The 17,998-nt window shown below is 43.7% G+C and overlaps 1 protein-coding gene across 1 annotated transcript; it reads left to right on the forward strand.

Annotated features, from left to right (window-relative positions):
* Positions 1–1,876: 1,876 nt before the first annotated feature.
* On the forward strand, positions 1,877–14,200 carry SELENOO (selenoprotein O). Its single transcript, XM_061467535.1, has 9 exons — positions 1,877–2,429; positions 3,908–4,111; positions 5,042–5,222; positions 7,942–8,072; positions 8,476–8,756; positions 8,990–9,143; positions 11,272–11,457; positions 12,590–12,746; positions 13,424–14,200. The coding sequence occupies exons 1-9, from the start codon at positions 1,885–1,887 to the stop codon at positions 13,616–13,618; spliced, it is 2,034 nt and encodes a 677-aa protein (XP_061323519.1). The 5' UTR covers positions 1,877–1,884; the 3' UTR covers positions 13,619–14,200.
* Positions 14,201–17,998: the final 3,798 nt, after the last annotated feature.

Genomic DNA, 17,998 nt, shown 5'->3' on the forward strand with positions numbered 1-17,998 from the left:
ACATCATACCCCCATGTACCCCCTGCACACCAGGTCAGTGTGGTGGAGGCTAATCCCACTGACACCAGGGGACGCAGCTCTTAATCTTTAAAGTCCCCTAAGGTTGGGTATAGCTTTCTGTTTGGGATAGGGGGAGGAGCCGATGCATTCATCTGCTTCAGTTTTTCCCAAATCTCCTCTTGCTTCACTCCCTTTTCCTGAAAGATTTTCTTCATTTTGGCAAGTAAAACTCTTGTGGGCTGGCTATCTAGCTCTCCTTCATTCATCCCCTGGCTTATTAAATATCTCCAAATTGTCCCTCTAGGAATGTACTTCCTCCCTTTCACCCCCATCCTGTCCTTCTTTGCCACCCCTTGCCCCTCGGCCTCTATCAGGGTCCCCATGTTCTCCAAGGCAGCCATGCACTCACCGAGGGGGCGGCCGATTAACCTAGCCCCCAGGCTGATGAAAATCCCCTTGTGCAGCTCGGGGGCACGGCAGGCCAGCACCGCCACATCCCCCTGCTCCACGGTCACCCCAAACACATCAAAGTCAGGGGGCACTGGCTTCTCCCTCTGCTTTAGCACCCGCAGTAAGACATTCCCACACACGTAGGCTGACGCCTCCTGGGCATCCTTCCAGGGTGCCCCGTCCATGTTATCCCTGAGGGGCTCGTACTCTCCCAGGTTCCTGACCACCAGCCGCAAGATCTCTCCCCCTGACACCTCCTCAGCAGGCAGGGCTCTAACGATGGCCCCCACCTTGGGCCACGGCAGCCCGATGGCGGTCACCAACCGCTTCGCCACCTCCTGCGTGAAGGCAGAGCACCGCTCCAGGGCCCACATTCGGTTCACCCACACGGGCCACCCCTCCTTCTGTTTCCTCCAAACCTTCTCTTTCCCGGACATATCCCCCTCTCCCTGGCCTCCATCTCCCTCCGCCGGCTTTACTTTCCTAGCTCCCGCAGCACCCACTCCTTGCACCGATAACTCTTCCTGCGCTTCCACACTCCAGCCATCCCCATCCCACACTTCTGGGTCCCAGTCTGCCTTACTGAGAGCCGCCACCTTCTTCTGGTCCCAGCCGTTCCCCAGCGTCAGCAGGGTGCCCAAGCAGTGCACCCTCCTCCTCAGGCGCGCGTTCTCCGCCGCCTCATCCCGCAGCTCGTCCCGCAACCGGCGCAGCTGCTCAGCCTGCTCGCTCAGCAGCGAGCTGTCGCCCCGCAGCGCCAGCACTTCGTTCCGAGCCACCTGCAGGTTGCTCTGCAGGTTCCGGATGCGCTGCTCCTTCTCCTCCACCGCCGCCTGCAAGGCCCGCGCCAGGTCGAACAACAGCCACTGCAGGGCCGAGCACTTCTTCTCGCCCTTGGGGTGGTACACCGACACGTAGTTCAGCCACTGCCGCTCCGCACCTTTCAGGGTCGGGTCCTGCCCGATGACTTTATAATCCCACGGGTCCCCGCCGTGCTCCAGCATGGCCTGCACCAGCGCACCCCTCTCCTCGCGGCTCGGGGAGCTCTCCAAATTCTCCTTCTCCTTTGACTTCCCTCCCCTCGTCAGCCAGGACATCTTAACGCCAGCCAGGCCAGCGCCGAGCCGGGACGCGTGCCGCGCAGGGGCGCTCCCGCCTCACAGCCGAGGCGCACCAGAGGCGAACGCTCCGCGCCCTGAATAACGGGTAGCAAGGCACTAGCAAAGGGGCAGCGAGCAGCCACCTCCCGCGAGCTCCTGTGGGCTGCAGCCAGCAGCCCCTCAGCGATGCCTCCAGACGAGTGGGGGTCACCCCTCACGGGGCCGGCTGTTACCGCCGTCCGCCGCGGTGCTAGTGCACCGTTTCCCGCCTCCCGCCCAGACCTTGGGACCCGCTGTGCCCGCCCCTGTCCCCGCCCTCCCCGCGGGCAGGCGGATGGCGGTGGCGCTGCTCGGCGGCCGCCGCTTCCCCGTGCTGCTGCAGCTGCGGCCGGCGGCAGGCCCGTGCCGCCGCGGCCCCGCGGGTGCCGCCATGCAGCAGGGTGCCGCTCCCGAGGGTGGCGCGGGCTGGCTGGGGGCCCTGCGCTTCGACAACCTTGCGCTGCGCTCGCTGCCGGTGGACGCCTCGGAGGCCGGCGGGCCGCGGGCCGTGCCCGGCGCTTGCTTCTCCCGCGTGCGGCCCAGCCCGCTGCAGAACCCACGGCTGGTGGCCATGTCGCTGCCGGCGCTGGCGCTGCTGGGGCTCGAGGAGCCCGCGGGCGACCGTGAAGCGGCGGAGGCCGAGGCGGCGTTGTACTTCAGCGGGAACCGGCTGCTGGCGGGCTCGGAGCCCGCAGCGCACTGCTACTGCGGGCACCAGTTCGGCAGCTTCGCGGGGCAGCTGGGCGACGGCGCAGCCATGTACCTGGGCGAGGTGTTGGGCCCGCGGGGCGAGCGCTGGGAGATCCAGCTCAAGGGCGCCGGCCTCACACCTTTCTCCCGGTAAGGCCCCGCGGCCCGGGCCGGCGGGGAGGGGCGGTGCCGGAGGATCCCGGTGGAGCTGGGTTTTGGGGGAGCGGCACCCCGCAGCCCGCCGTGAGGGAAGGCCGGCCCGGAGACCGGCCGCTGTCTGCGCCGGCAGGTGCTGGTGCAGGTGGTTCCGTACTGAGGATCGCTTCCCGGGGCAGAGGTCGGCTCCTAAGCCGTCGTGTTTCCCGTTATCTTCGCTGCAGCAAGTGTAATGCTTAGATGCCAAAGCAGAAGGTGGCAAAATTTCCTCTGGAAAATAAGACTGTAACAGCTTCTCCCTCAGATGGTGCATTACTTCTGTCCTGGGTTATCCTTCTCTGAGTCTCCCCTTTGAGGAGGACGCAGACAGTGGTGGAAGTCTGTGTGTAATAGCTGCCAAAGTGCTTGCTGCTGTGTTATCCTATGCCCCCAAGAATGGTATTTAAAATCATAGAATGGTTTGTGTTGGAAGGGACCTTAAAGATCATACAAACCCAACCCACTTTCCATGGGCAGGAACACCTTCCACTAGACTAGATTGCTTAAAGCCCTGTCTTGTGGCTGCTGGTCCTTCTGCTAGCAGTGCTTTTTCTCCATCCTTCCTTTCTTCTGTCCTTCCTGTGGGAGGGAGTGATGGAAAAGCCCCAGAAATGGCATGCTGTCCAAATCCCTGCAGGGGATTGTGTCTGCTTTAGTCAGTTTACCCTGCACTGCTTTTAATCTTTCAGGTCGTTTTTTCTGCTTGCATTTGCTATATTTTATGTTCCGGCTGTGCACAGGCTCAGTAATACCTCAGTTTCATACATGCGGTGCTCTGAAGGTCTTCTCCAGTGAAGTTAAGGAACTCGCACTGAAAACCTCAGATATGGTCGTAGCGTTGGAGGTCTGCCATGGGCAGCTCTCCTGCTTGCCTGTAGCTCCTGAAGTGCTGGGAGTGTGGGCTTAGAACCACTGGCACCTGTTCTGTTTACTTGTTCTCTATTGAATAAACTAGTTTGCTGTTTGCTGACTCTGTGCTTTTTAAATGCAACTGCCATGCATACCCCTATTTAACACCCCATTTCTACATTATTTATCCAGAGAGATCCAGCTAATACTACTTTTTAAGTGCCATAACAGTAGCCAGTCTCTTTTTATATAATAAAGTAGCTCTACTTGCCCAATTATTTTTTTAAAGGTTCTATTGGGTCAATAGAAACAACAGAGTTAATGATTAGAAGAGATATGTGTAACAGAAAGGTTTATTTTCTTCTGTTACTTGTGGTCTTCATTGCAGGTGTGTTGCGTCCATCTAAATTGAACTTTTAACAGAAGTTGGAAGGTCCAGCTTTTATCTTCAGATCTGCCGCTACTTTGTCATATGCCCATGGACACTGTGTGTCACTTCTAGGCTTTTGTTTCTCCACTGCTAAGGGGTAGACAGGAGTTCCTGCCTTTATAGCCTGAAAACTGTCCATGTCCTCTTGTTGCAGACAAGCTGATGGCCGGAAGGTCCTGCGGTCGAGCATACGGGAGTTTCTGTGCAGCGAGGCGATGTTTCACCTCGGAATACCAACAACGAGGGCTGGAACATGTGTGACATCAGACTCGAAAGTCGTCCGTGACATATTTTACGATGGGAATCCAAAAAATGAAAGGTGTACAGTTGTTCTGCGGATAGCTTCTACATTTATAAGGTAGAAGCATTTTTTGTTGAGGTTTTGTATTCCTTTAAAGCCAAGCACATCAGTCTTTTAAAACACCATTTTAAATGTTTCCAAAACACTTGCCTGTTTCTTGCAAACCTCCTCAACGGGGGCTTGGAACTCTTGGTGGGATGTAGGAAGCTACTGCTCTTGTCCAGTGAATGGGATGAGCTGGCTTCATAGCACAGAGACAGATAAACACTAAAGATGCTAGCCCAGTAGGAAGAATAACTGAGTTCTGCAGACCTCAGAGGAGTTTTTTCACATTTGTGCCTGCACAGAATACATGGGAGGTTTTGATGCTGGTAGTTGGGTTTAACTGTACCCTTAATTCAAAGCTATTCTAATACTGTGCTGTCACAGTTTGGGTGTTCTTTCCCTGCCTGAGAAGTGTTCAACGTCCCTGCTCTGACACACAACATTAGGAGTTCCAGGAAGTTGCATTGCTTCTTATAAGGTAATAGAACCTTAGAATCAGAGGAAGGTGAGACATAAGGAATATATCCATATGTGTGTGTGTGTATTTATATATATATATATGTATCTGTGGAAATATACATGCTTGCTGTACAGTCTGGTATTTTAGTAAGTCCTATTCCTGTATCTTTACTCAGGGAAAGAATTTTTCTGTAGAAGTGGTTGTAAGAGACTTTAACAAGCTGGTTTTCAGTACTGTACATCCTGATCTGTCAGTTTAGTTGTATGTATATGCTTCCTTGTGTTGACTCACTGAGCCTTGGTAGGTTCAGTGCAGGAATCTTTTCTTCTTTTGGGTCTTTTCTCTAGGTCATTTGAAGGATTGACATTAAGCTGGAGATGATGTGGTGTTAGGGTTACAACAGTAGATGGTTTTATTGCATGTAATATGACGTTAATAGTACCAGATAATACTTAAACATGTTTTTATTATTTTAAAACCAGATTTGGTTCATTTGAAATTTTCAAACCTCCTGACGAATACACAGGACGCAAAGGCCCCAGTGTTAACCGCAATGATATTCGAATACAGATGCTTGATTATGTGATCAGCACTTTCTATCCAGAAATCCAGGAGGCTTATTCAGACAACAGTATTCAGAGAAATGCTGCTTTCTTCAAAGAGGTAAGAAAGATCAGAGTCTCTTCCTAAATCCGTAGCGGTCATCTTTATGAACTTCATCTGCAAACATAGATGACTGGAGTTGGTTAATACCTTGTATCCTCTGATTGCCTTTGAAGAAAACACTCTTAATAGGACTGTGTATTGATGAAAGCAATGTTGATATTGATCACACCTGTGAAAGTGGTTTCTCTGCTCTGCAAGTGCTTCCCACGGTTTGTCTCCATTTGCTGAGAGTGTTCTAGACTGCAAGGGGGAATTCTGGCCCTGACAGATGGCGAGTTGATGGTACCAAGACACCACTTGCAAGGCATCATTTTATGAAATACTGAGAACATTGAGTCCCTTTCTGTCTCTTATGTTCCAGATTACAAACAGGAATGTTGACTGCAAATCACTAACTCCAGGTTTTAGTATTGAAATGTTTGAAATGCATGTTCAGAACAGCCCAGTAAGAGGTCAAAAGGCACACTTAAAATCTGACATTCTTTGGATTTTGTGGGGTTTGATTTTGGGGGTGTGGAGGTGGTGTTTGTTTTGTGGTTTGGTTAGGTTTGGGGGGTGTTTTGGTTTGCTTTTCTTGGGGTTTTCTTGTTCTGATTTTTGTTGTTGGGGGGGCGTTGTTATGTTTGGTTTATTTTACTTAACACAGCCTGAGCCTACTTGCAATAGTTCTTCAGAAGCAAATGCTTTACTGCCCCCCATCCTGGCATCCTTTTTTATTGCCCCTGTTTCCATTTCTTTGTTTATTTGTTGTGCTCCTGCCTGTGGCTGTCGTGCTTGGTACCTGCGCTGGCATTACATCCTCACACTTTCTCTCGAGTGGAGATTTTCCATACTGAAAAGCATCCCAGTTCCTTACCTAATTTGAGCAGCACATCTCTCTTTTTAGTAATGGTGATGTGCTGTCAGCTCAGCTGTAATGTGTTTTATCTTTCTTTATGCACTGTGGAAGAAATGGAGAAAAAAGTACAAGTGTTTGCTTTCTAGACAGCGCTGTCAAATGCAAACACCATTATCTGTACTTCTCAAATAATTTGTAGGAGGTGTGTTTAAATTTAAATGATTGTGCCCTTGAGATAGTGCTGTTACTTATCTATACACAGTACTTGTTTACTAGTATGGCTAGTAGTAGGAAAACATGATATGATCAAGAAGAGTAAAGGTCAAAGTGAGTGCAAATATATCCATCTGTGAGTAGCACCCAAGCTTTAATTACTTTTAGGTGTTATCATTAGTGGGATTTCTCTTTTGCTCTGGCAGAGTGTGGTGGATTCATACAAAGACATCAGCATATTGCCTTACTGCTGGAATGCTTGCATTCCAGTGCTGATTGCCAAGACTTCTTTTGGTTTTAAGTTTTACCACCTCCCTGGCACAGAGCCCTTGTGCAGGGTGTGTCCCCATTACTGGCTCATGGTGTGCCAGTAATCAGTTATGGACACATGGAGCTGACTGCCCGGTTCAGCAAAAATGGGTGAAGTTTGTAACATCAGAATGTTGTAAAAAGTGGAAGCATGAGATCTCAAGGTGAATCAAAAATTTCTATTCCAGGCGTCATTTGTGGGTTTTACTCCTTGTCACATTATCCCAGGACAAGATTTTTCCATTTATTCTTCCTTACCTAACTGCACACTCTTAAAAAAGGGAAAATTCTGGGTTTGAATACAGAGGCATAGAACTGATGTTTCCTCTGTTAACTAAATAATTTCTAAACCTTAATAAAATATACTGCAGTCTGGAGAGCTTTAAATTTCTGTACATTGATAACTGTTTGGGAAGGTGAGTGATTTTAGCTGTATAAATAGTTTGATTTGAAAGTTTTAGCTAATGGCAGCAGAAAATTTGTATTTGCAGCAATTCAGTAAATAGCTAGGTTTACCTGAAAACCAGGTTAGCTTCCTGAATTTTAGATTCTGTAGGGCATATCTAGTTGTAGTTGACAGTTGGGCTGATATAATTCAATAACTAGAAGTGCTTTAAAATATTATGCTATTTCTGTGAAGAATGGGGCACTGTGACTGCAGTCAAGGATTCCACAGCAGTAAGTCTCAGTCAGGCAATGGAAGAACTCTGATGAAACATGCATTCAGTGAAGAGTGGCATTTAAATCAAATTGTTGTTCTTTGAATAGGTTTTCTTAACCTTGTAGCTTTTTTCCACTCTCAGCAAATTGAGGGAAGTACTTATCAGTGCTAAAATTTGATAGCAGGGCATCTTTTTTTTCGTGCAAACCACTTGCCTTCCTGTAGATCACTCCTACATACCAGGTAAATCAAAAGGCTGACCTTATGCTGGGCTTTGTTGCATAAAGTTAATTTTATTTCTTAGACTTTTTGCTTATGTTTTCTTCTACCTGTAGTTAAAGAGTCTTTAATTTGTGGTGAACAAACCAATATATTTGTATAATGACTACAGTAGTGGGCAAGTCTGTTGTCAAACAATTTACCCTATTTCAGTGTTCTGTCTAGTGCATTTTAAAGCTGTCAGTTGACTTGCAGTCAAGTAGGGGGAGAAGAAGATGAGACAGAAAAGGGGGACTGAGAAACAGAAGGAGAGAAGCAAGCTGTTCTTAAGATAATTGTGTGTGGCATACTGCCAGAATCTGCTTCTGCTGGAGCTGTAGAAACATCAGTTCAGACTAGGAAATGATGGGAAATACAAGAATGTATTGGAAATACATTGTGTTGATAACTGGGGAAAAAAATATACTTTCTTTTAGATAACGAAACGGACAGCGAGGCTGGTAGCTGAATGGCAGTGTGTTGGGTTTTGCCATGGTGTGCTGAATACAGATAACATGAGCATAGTTGGACTAACCATTGACTATGGCCCTTTTGGATTTATGGACAGGTCAGTGTGGCATAATTATTTGAAATGTGTGTTATGTATTTGCTGTGTAGAGCTATCTTGATGTTCACGATTAATATGTTAACTCTAAAGCAGATTTATGAACCTTCTGTATGGCAAGATAGATTAAGTTAGTTCTAGTTGCCTTGTAATTCTTCTTTTCAACTTCTTTTTAACCATATTCACATATCGAAGTGTTAGACTGTTCTTGTAGCCTGTGGGGTTTCTCAGTGTTTGAGAGGGCAGGAAATTATCTAATGAGGTAACTGGGAGAAAAGAACCAAGGAGTAGTCTCTTTCAAAATCTTTCAATTTCCTAGGGGAGACTTAAAGTAATAAAAATAATATTTCTCACTCTGCTGGTGTCCAGATAACTAGAAGAATGCTAACTATTTCTTCATTTGTAGATACGACCCTGAGCACATTTGCAATGGTTCTGATAACACAGGGCGCTATGCTTACAACAAGCAGCCAGAGATTTGCAAGTGGAACCTGGGGAAGCTTGCTGAAGCTCTAGTTCCAGAGCTGCCCCTGGAAATAAGTGAACTCATCTTGGAAGAGGAATATGATGCAGAATTTGAGAAACATTATTTACAGAAGATGAGGAAGAAGCTAGGCCTGATCCAGCTGGAACTGGAAGAAGATAGTAAACTAGTATCAGAACTCCTCGAAACCATGCATCTCACAGGTTGGTGAAGAGCACAGAAGGTTATTGTTTAGTTGCCCATCAGTATCTGTAGTCAAACCAAAATATAGTTTATACTACATTTATAGTGTGTGTATATATATATATATATGTGTGTGTGTGTATGAAAGAGGCAAATAACCTCTTCACAGTGGTACTGCTGTGGGGGGAGTCAGGAAGGAGCTGTTTTCCTGCTGATTCATTAGTTGTATTATTCATAGAATTCACCTTTTCAGGTGGAGACTTCACAAATGTTTTCTACTTGCTGAGTTCATTCTCAGTGGTGGATTCTGATCCTTCAAAACTGGAAGACTTCTTAAAAGAGGTTACAAGTCAGTGTGCTTCTGTGGATGAACTGAAAGTTGCTTTCAGACCACAGATGGATCCAAGGTAATACTCTTCTTTACTTAAACACTTTGGCCTGTGCTTTTAGTTTCATTATAACCATAATGAACCCTGCATGCTGTGTAATATTTGACTGATTTTAGATTTTGCTATTTCACTGTTAACTGGATGCATCATGATCTACAGCAGTGTGAATTCTTGTGTGTTTTGTGACTGGCGGATGCTCAGCAGTGACTTGCAGCAGTTGGCTCTAGGGCTAAAATTGTCTGAGATTTTGCTTGGTCCTTTATTTTCTTTTTCTCATCTGTCTCTGCTAAGGCCATGAGAGTGCCAGATAGTGAAGTGATGCAGAAATATTTTATAGAAGAAATGGATTTGAACAACAATGGTACCATGTTCTGCTGATGTACTGACAGCAAATCACTTTCAGCCACCAGTATACTGAGCTGAGTATAACCTAAATGCACACTTCAGGCTCTGAAAACTGTGTGGTACCATCCATGTCCCATTTGATGGGCCATATTCTGCAGTCCAGCTACTTTGAGTGTGGAAAGAGTCAGTTTTGTTCAACTGCTTTATAACAGTGACTGTGGCAGTTTTTGGCTTTATGGAGCAGTGGAAACCAAGGAGTGAGTGTGACCCATTCGTTTATCGTATTTTTCCTAGTATCTTCCCAGATGGGGAAAAAAATTCAAGTGGGGAGTATTTTGTTCATGTTTTTTCCCCTCTCTCTGGTCAATATGTGCTCCATGAAGTAATGAATCTGCAGAAATAGCTGAAGAATTTGGTGTGTTGTTAATAATTTGCATAAAGCAGGGAGCTGAGAACATGGATTGGGGTGAAACTTGTATGAATAAATTTGGGGTTATGGTTGGCTGTAGCCATTTATTATTTTGGAGGTATTATGGGTTATTTAAGTTTTGAGGTGATACACTAAAATGAAAGATAATTAAATAAGCGGTATCCACCACCTTAATTTATTTAAGTTCCAGTTTTCAGCCACTTTGGTATTGTAAGAAGATACCATGCAATATGAAGGTAGCTCCTGTGACAGAGACAAGACAGTATTTCATTAAACACTGCATTCAGGCTTGGAGGAACGTGAAAAGTAGCTATAAATCATCATGATATGGACATAAAGCTTTGGAGGGGAATAGCACTGTGTTAAATTGCGTGCAGAATTACTTTCATCAAAGCACTTGGATATTGTAGAGCTGGGTGTGTCAGATGTGTAAATCAGATTTGGATACTATTACATAAATTCAGAAATCAAAGCACCTATCTTATCTTTGCTTACTAAAAGCAGGGAAGTATCTGATATAATGAGTTGTCTGTTTTGGGGCCAGGGAATAGCATTCTTCTCCTTTGTTTATAAATACATTATAGAAGGAAACAAAAAAATTCAGTGTAGTTTGATATGCTCCAACTTATACTCTTTGGGGTTTTTATTCAGTTTACTTTATCCTGTAGTGCAGTTATGAATCCAGGAAAAATGAAAGCATAGCATACTATTGAAAGCTGCTGTACAGCACCAGCTAACACAGTCAGACTGGAAAAGAATCGACCCTAGTCAAACTCACAGCAAAATAGCCTGGATATGTTAGGAATTTATTACCACAGAGCACTTCTCATTCTGTGGTTTAGACTGGCTAACTAAAAAGAAATTAGATAAACAAACTGTTATCTCATATGGCTTACATGGGGTACCTTCCCCCATGTCATCTGGTAAAATCGTAGGCACCGGATCCTTGTTCTGCATGCTCATACAGTGTTAATGTCAGGAAAAGAAATAGAAAACACACAGAATCTATGGACTCTGTATTATCTTGATACCTAAGTAAGTTCAAATTCCTTATTCCAAAGTCCTTTCAAGGTTCCAAGGGTATTCTGATGAGAATTGCACATCTAAAACCCACTGGGAATTCTGGAAATCTGCACTTTAAGTATGACAGGAATGCAAACACACACACTGAAGAATAGGGGAGAAACAGTAAAATTAGCATAATTTATCATTTTAAAATTGTTCTGTTAATGAAGTGCTGTTATTTAAGATCCCCAGTGAAATCATTGATTATTGTGAATGTCTTAATATCTACTTTATGGTTGCAAAAAGATGGTTCTTGATGGGCAGCCCAAGGTTAGTATGTAATGTGTTTGTTCCTTTTGTTCCCAGACAACTGTCAATGATGCTGATGCTGGCTCAGTCTAATCCTCAGCTGTTTGCACTAATTGGAACAAAAGCCAATATAAACAAAGAGCTAGAACGAATTGAACAGTTCTCCAAACTGCAGCAGTTAACAGAAGATGATTTACTCAGCAGAAATAAAAGACACTGGAAAGAATGGCTGGAGAAATACAGGTGAGGTTTCCCACTATTCAGAGCAGTGTATTTCATTTCCTCATTTTATTTGAGAATGACATGCCTGTCTCACAAAAAATGCAGTGTCTCAAAGTATATAGTCTGGGAGAGATGTGGGACCATGCAGCTCTGGATATTAACTACATCTGTGTTGCTGTGAATGTTTGTATTATGTCTGCTAGATTTTGGGGAGGATTGGGGGTATAGGAATCACCTGGTGTCAAATCTAGTATTAACATGTTTCAAGAACATTTACATTACATTCTAGCAGAGTAATTCCAGTTGTGAGCTGTTAAATTCTCACTAACTACAACTGACTGACCTGTCTGCTTTTTATCCTTATAGTTCTTTTCTGAAAGAAAGAAAGGTCTATTTATTAATACAGAAATCAAGTAGAAGTATTCTTAATCTAGGAGTAACTCTAAAAGAAATCATTAGAAGGAAAAGAATGGCCAGACTGTTGTAATAGACCTAACTTGAAAGCCTAAAAACTCAGTGTCAGCTTGGGGGGGGGAATGTGTTTGGTTTTGGTTGGTTTGTTTGGGGGGTTTGTTTGTTTATTTTGGTTTGGGTTTTGTTTTTTTGTTGTTGTTTTATGTTTCTTTTTTTAACAAAGAACCCCTTGTTAGTAGAGCATTAGTTGGTTAGGTCAGGACTCAGTTCCTCACCTGGCCGCCTGTGATCATGTTTTCCAGTGGGGCTGAAAGTGTTAGCAAGTGTTCCAGCTAAAAGGTAGCTCAGACTGCCTTAGCTGTATTGCATCCCCTTGGACAGAATGTCAAAAGCTTTAACCAATAAACAAGCATAGAAATCCTTAAAGACAAGATCTAAATGTGATGGTCTTTGTGGAGCACTGCAGAACACTGTGCACCAGTGTCTCAGTCTGACTTGTCAGAGAATATGCAAGGTGTGCCGCTTCCTCAAGCCTAGTTAGGACCTGCTGATGTCTGTAATGCTGCTTTTAAATGAAGGGGTTTTATCTGTTATCATGCTGCATTTTATAAACTGAGGGGATTATTGGTGATGTAGTGTTTATTAAAACCTACAAACTAAGGATCTCAAGGCAAGGAAACATTTCAACTTTTATGTGTGATTCTTGATCCCAACCGTTGTTTTCACTGCTTGATTTCAGAGACCGTTTGCAAAAAGAAATAGAAAGTGTTAGTGATGCTGATGCTTGGCACACTCATCGTGTGAAGGTTATGAATTCCAACAATCCAAAATATATCCTGAGAAATTATATTGCCCAGAATGCCATAGAAGCAGCTGAAAATGGGGATTTCTCAGAGGTATGCTCTTACTCCTTAATATATCTCTGGGCTTGCATGGATGTGTAGTGGTACTATTGATAACTGACATGCTGGTGAAATTCCTTCTGGCATCTCGGGCAGTAAGGGGATTGGGAATTTATGGTTCAAAAGGCCTGTGGTATTTTTGAGGGAGCTGTAGTTTTAATGACTGCAGAATGAAGAAAGGAATTGAAAATCTGAATCTGAACTTCACCACCTTTGGGGAAGGATCCCAGGATAAGACACTTACCCTGCTTTTGATGTCTTCAGAATGGTGCTTACCTTGAGAAGGAGTTAGGAATTAATGTACACTCATTTCTTGCTGTGCTGTTGTCTTTTAAAACTTTGGTTTTCACCTGTGGAGTTCAGCTGGGGGATTGTTACATGCAGAATATGGGAAAATGAACTGTGAGAAATGACACAAGGACTTGTATTTGATGCTTGTATTTCAAGTTACTTGAGCTTGAGTTCTGTACAGATACAAACTCAGCCACCTACAATTTTACAGTTTTCAGCTTATTTGATATGCATATTGTTAATCTATTTAACATTTGGTTTGTCTGAGGTTTGCGTATTAAATACAATGCACTCGATCATTATTTGGTGTGAGGTTCTTTTCTACATCATTTTGCCTTTACTTTCTGAATTCTCATAACCATGCAATGTTTTCTTTTCAGGTAAGAAATGTACTGAAACTATTGGAGAATCCATTCCAAGAAGCAGAAGATTTCAGGGAGGTAAAGGAGGATGCAGAAGAGGAGGGAGCAACTGCTGCAGCAGCTGCTTGTGCCCAAGAGACCAGAAGCAGACTACCCTATAGCAGTAAACCTCCACTGTGGGCTTCAGAGCTCTGTGTTACATGATCTTCGTAACTGCCTTGTTTTGTTTTTTGCTGTAAATTGAAGACTGACCCTCCTTCAGCAGTGAAGAATGCAGCAAGGCAAACATCAGAGTGCTATTAAGTTACTGAAACAACCCTGCATTTGGATGCATCTGTAGCAGTCTTCACCTGTGCTTATTTGAAGCAATCATGGATCATTGGAACAAACCGATGACAATCAACAGTCTCCGTATACCAGTAATTTAAATGGTTTGAAACTGAAAGTTTTTCCTTTATTCATACCACAAGTATTCATACACTGCAAGTAGAAAGCAATATTTTTTGTTGAGGCAGGCTGAGTTTCAGACATCCAAATGGAGTTGTTATGTGAAGACAAAAAGAGCAAGTCAGGAATCTGATCTGTTTTTGTCTGATGTCTTAACTAATAGTACTTCTAACATTTATTTACTGCTTTCTCTATGCAGGAACTATTAGTTCTCTTTAATGGAGGAATAGATTCAGTGTTGCTTGTTGAAGCTATGTTTCATTTGATTAAGTTCATTTCTTGTGAACCTTCAGATTGATATTTAATCATTATCTATTTTCAGAGAATTTGTGCAGGCCGGGGCTTGGGGGAGCAATGGGATTTTATTTTTATTTAATACATAAGGGGCAGAATGAAGGGAGATCATATGCATTTGCACTGGCAAGTCCTGGTGGTAAGGTTTATTCAGGTTCAGTATGTTCACATACAACATGTGTAAATATTTACTAAAATCATGGGTGCAGTTTGTAAGCCAGTTGACTTGGGCAAGGCCAGTTAGCTGAATCAGTGTGAACCTTAAACTACCCCAGTACTCAAATCCAGGTTCCTTTGCTATTCATGTGCTCTTGACAGAGTCTTCTTGTACAAGAAGTGTGCAGGTGGGGTACCTGTTTGTTCACACTGGTCAGTGAGATTCTTCCATTCCCTCTCTGGTCTTGCACCATTCAGTCTTTGAGAAGCTTGGCACTGTCACTTGTCATTCAGGACAAGTTATTTGAGCCTGTGTTAAAGATCATAAAGGATATGGGAGGAGATGGGAGCTGACTTGCTTGCAAATTACTTGTCAGTAATGTTTCAGCTTGCCACATCATTATTGCCACATCAGCCAAAACCGGTTGTTCCATAGTTAGTTACTACTTGGCTTTCTGAACTGCTGTGTAAAGGACTCTATTACTGGTTCAGGTACCTGAAATCTTGGGAAAGTTTGGTTTAATGCAAAGTTTTCTCTTTTCCAAAGAAACCACCATCTTACACTGTGAGTTTAAGTCTACTAAATTCCTCTTCCACCCCTGTGCAAACTTAGTATTAGCTCAGGTTGATTTGTGCTCTTCTAAGTCTTCCTCAAAATACAAGCTACTGAAAAACAGGGAGAACAGTTGGGATGCGCTTACAATCTGCACTGATAACCGACTTGTCCTCCTAGCTACAACAGAGCAGATGATGTTTTGAATGTAAACATTGTTGTGTCTTGCCTTAGACCTGGAGAAACTGATGCTGAATAATGACTTGTGACAAGCTAGAATCTTTGATGGCACTTTCTGTAATGCTTTGGAACCCTTGCAGAAAAGAACAAGCTCGAAGGTGTATTTGCTTAGTACATGGAAGGATGATATAGTTGAAAGAGGAAGTACCTTGGAGAAGTGGGCAACAACTAGTGCTGGCCCATGCAGCTGATTGCCTTCTAGAAATAACCCATTTCTTTAGGAGTTTGAGCATTAACTACCAGGTTATTTTGCATATAAAATACAAATTATGGTGTACCTCTAAAGCTAAAATCCTGGAGAGAGGAATACTTTGAAATAGCAATTTTAAAAAGAGAAATTGAACATAAATGTGAGAAATGAAAATGTGGTGGTGTTTCCTGCTAAATACATTCTTTGCTGATAGACAGATGAAGTGCAACAGGTTTTGAAAGCTTTTAATGATGAATTCAGACCCTTGGTGTGACTGCTTTGGTGTGCCACTCAGTGATGTTATATTTGTATAGGTGAAGTGTGTTCACTGGTGGGTAGGAATATGAAGAGGGTCTGACTGCACATAGTCTAACTGCACTGATACTCAACTGCTTGATTTGTTGGTGCAAACAGTAATGTTGATGGTTTGTGCCTGAAGAAACCAAGTGGAAAGCTTGTGCTCTTCCTGCACACTCATTGCAACATGCAGGTAGTAGTTTCAGCTCTGATTCTTCTGTTCTTCTTCTGGAGCAGGATGGAAGCAGGAGGTTGAGGACAGTTAGACCAAATTTTGTCCAGGCAAGAACTTTATCTCTTAGCTCAGTTCGTCAGAGAGAAGGGACTACAGCTTTAGACATTTGGGAGTCTAAATACTTGAATCATAAATTGTTGCTTGATTTTTACAGCTTGTATTTGCAGTAGGTAAACTTGAAAATAGCAATACTTATGGTCAAATATTCTGCTTGTATAAAAGCCATGGACTTGTGCTCACAATGAAAAATGAATTCGTGACTCCTTGCATCAACAGCTTTCTATGGAAACACGTGATCAGACAGTCTGTGGCTGTGGAGCTGGAAGGACCCTTGCATCAAAGCAGGTGGTACCAGGTCACAAAAATGAACTGCGAAGCTCCTGGGGACATCTCTGGATGGTCTCACTTGGTAGAGGATGGTGTCACGTCCTCTCATGACTCTCTTAAGATCTCACTATAACTCTGCTTGATGAGCCTGTAAATCTGTAATTCCCAAATGTTTTTCTGTCGGCTCTTACTTTGGAATGTTTTGTGGGATGTTTTTCTTTTGGTTTTGTTAGTAATTTTCCCAAACAAGCGCAGTAGCTTTCTTGGAATCTTTTCTAAAAAAAAAATTAAAAATTCAATTTTAATATTCTTTCTCATGCCTGTTTTCTGAAAGAGTTTTGCTCTTAGCCACAGTTTGCAGACTTCACTTTCTTAAAAGAATTCACTCTATGTTAACATCTGATGGCCAGACTGTATCACAGACACCTCACTTTGTATTTTTGCAGTGTTTTCTGAGAAGTAGATCATCGCAGGTACAGAATCTTGCCTCGCCAGGGATCCTGGCAGTGTGCTTGGGGCAAGGTAAGGAACCTCACCTTTTACAAAGAGACACCTCCTTCTTAGTTACTTGGCCATGAGACCTATGCTGACACCTCTTTTATTCTTCCTGACATCACTGGAATTAAACTTATGTCAACAGATACAGGATGTGATTTCAAACTTCTTACAGAAACAGACCATAGGATAGCAAGTGAAGATGCATTTTGTTTGTTTAAACTGAGTAATTGATGCAGATTTTTTCCCAAAAAGCTACTACAGCCATTTCCATACTGAAGTGCTCCGATAACACCAGAGTTGAAAATACACATTAGTTTTTCTCATTTGAGGTAATTCTTGCTATGTCCTTTCTAAACAAGCAGCGTTTTCCAAACGCGAACTGATTTTACTTTGTGCAGGCTCTGGACAGGACAGAGTTAATGTTCTTCATAGCAGCCTGTGTGGGGTTGTGTTTTGGATTGGCAACTAAACCTTGGGCTGATAACACAGCTGTGTCTTGGCTCTTGCTAAGCAGTGTTTGCACAGCATCAAGGCTGCCTCTTCCTCTGCTCTGCCCCTGCCTGGGGGGTAGGGGAGAAGTTGGGAAGGAGACATAGCCAACCTGAACTGTCCAAAGAGCTGGTCCATGCCATACAGCATCATGCTCAGCAATAAATAAGGGGGGAGGAGGGAGGGAGGGTTCCTTCATTTCCATAGTTTGCTCCCTTTTTGTGTTTGTAAAGAAAGACACTTGTCCCTAAGGAAGCAGGTCATCGCTGTAACACTGTGCCTGAAGCCCAAACTTTGCTGTTAGCCTTTTTTAAGAAAGATGACTTTGGTGAAATGATCAGCATTAAAGAGCTCAGGGTGAGGCCTGAGATATGATGCAAATTCAAACAGCAGCGTTTAAGCTGAGTCAGATCACAGAAGAGTTGACGTTGGAACAGGTCTCAGCCAATAGTCTAATCCAAATTCCACACCCCCCCCCAAAATCCCTATATTTATAAATGTTTGAAAATTAAAAGTATGACAATGGTGAGGGTGTAAGGGATTAAGAGAAAAAAAAGCACTTAAAATGATAAAATGTAAGAGAAACTATTTGTTCTGTGTTGGTTTAGTGTTATCTTTCACAAAAGGAAAGTATGCGACAAATGTAGCAACAATAGGCTAGTTTTGTAACACCAGAGAAGTAAATCCTGAGTTAGTATACAGTGAGCTGATGTGCAGCAGTGCTCGGGGTTTACATTTGAGAAGTCTGATTTTTAGCTATTGCTAATCTTGCTGCTCTTTTCCTTCATCATAGAGGAGTCCTTCAGAAGTCAACAGGGAGAGAGAGCTTCTCCTTTTGTATAATGCTACCAGGTTAATTTAGGTGCT

This window comes from Pezoporus flaviventris, unplaced genomic scaffold (assembly GCF_033815535.1).
Source record: "Pezoporus flaviventris isolate CSIRO_AGI_PZ_B2104156 unplaced genomic scaffold, CSIRO_AGI_Pfla_v1 ptg000045l, whole genome shotgun sequence".
NCBI lineage: Eukaryota > Metazoa > Chordata > Aves > Psittaciformes > Psittacidae > Pezoporus > Pezoporus flaviventris.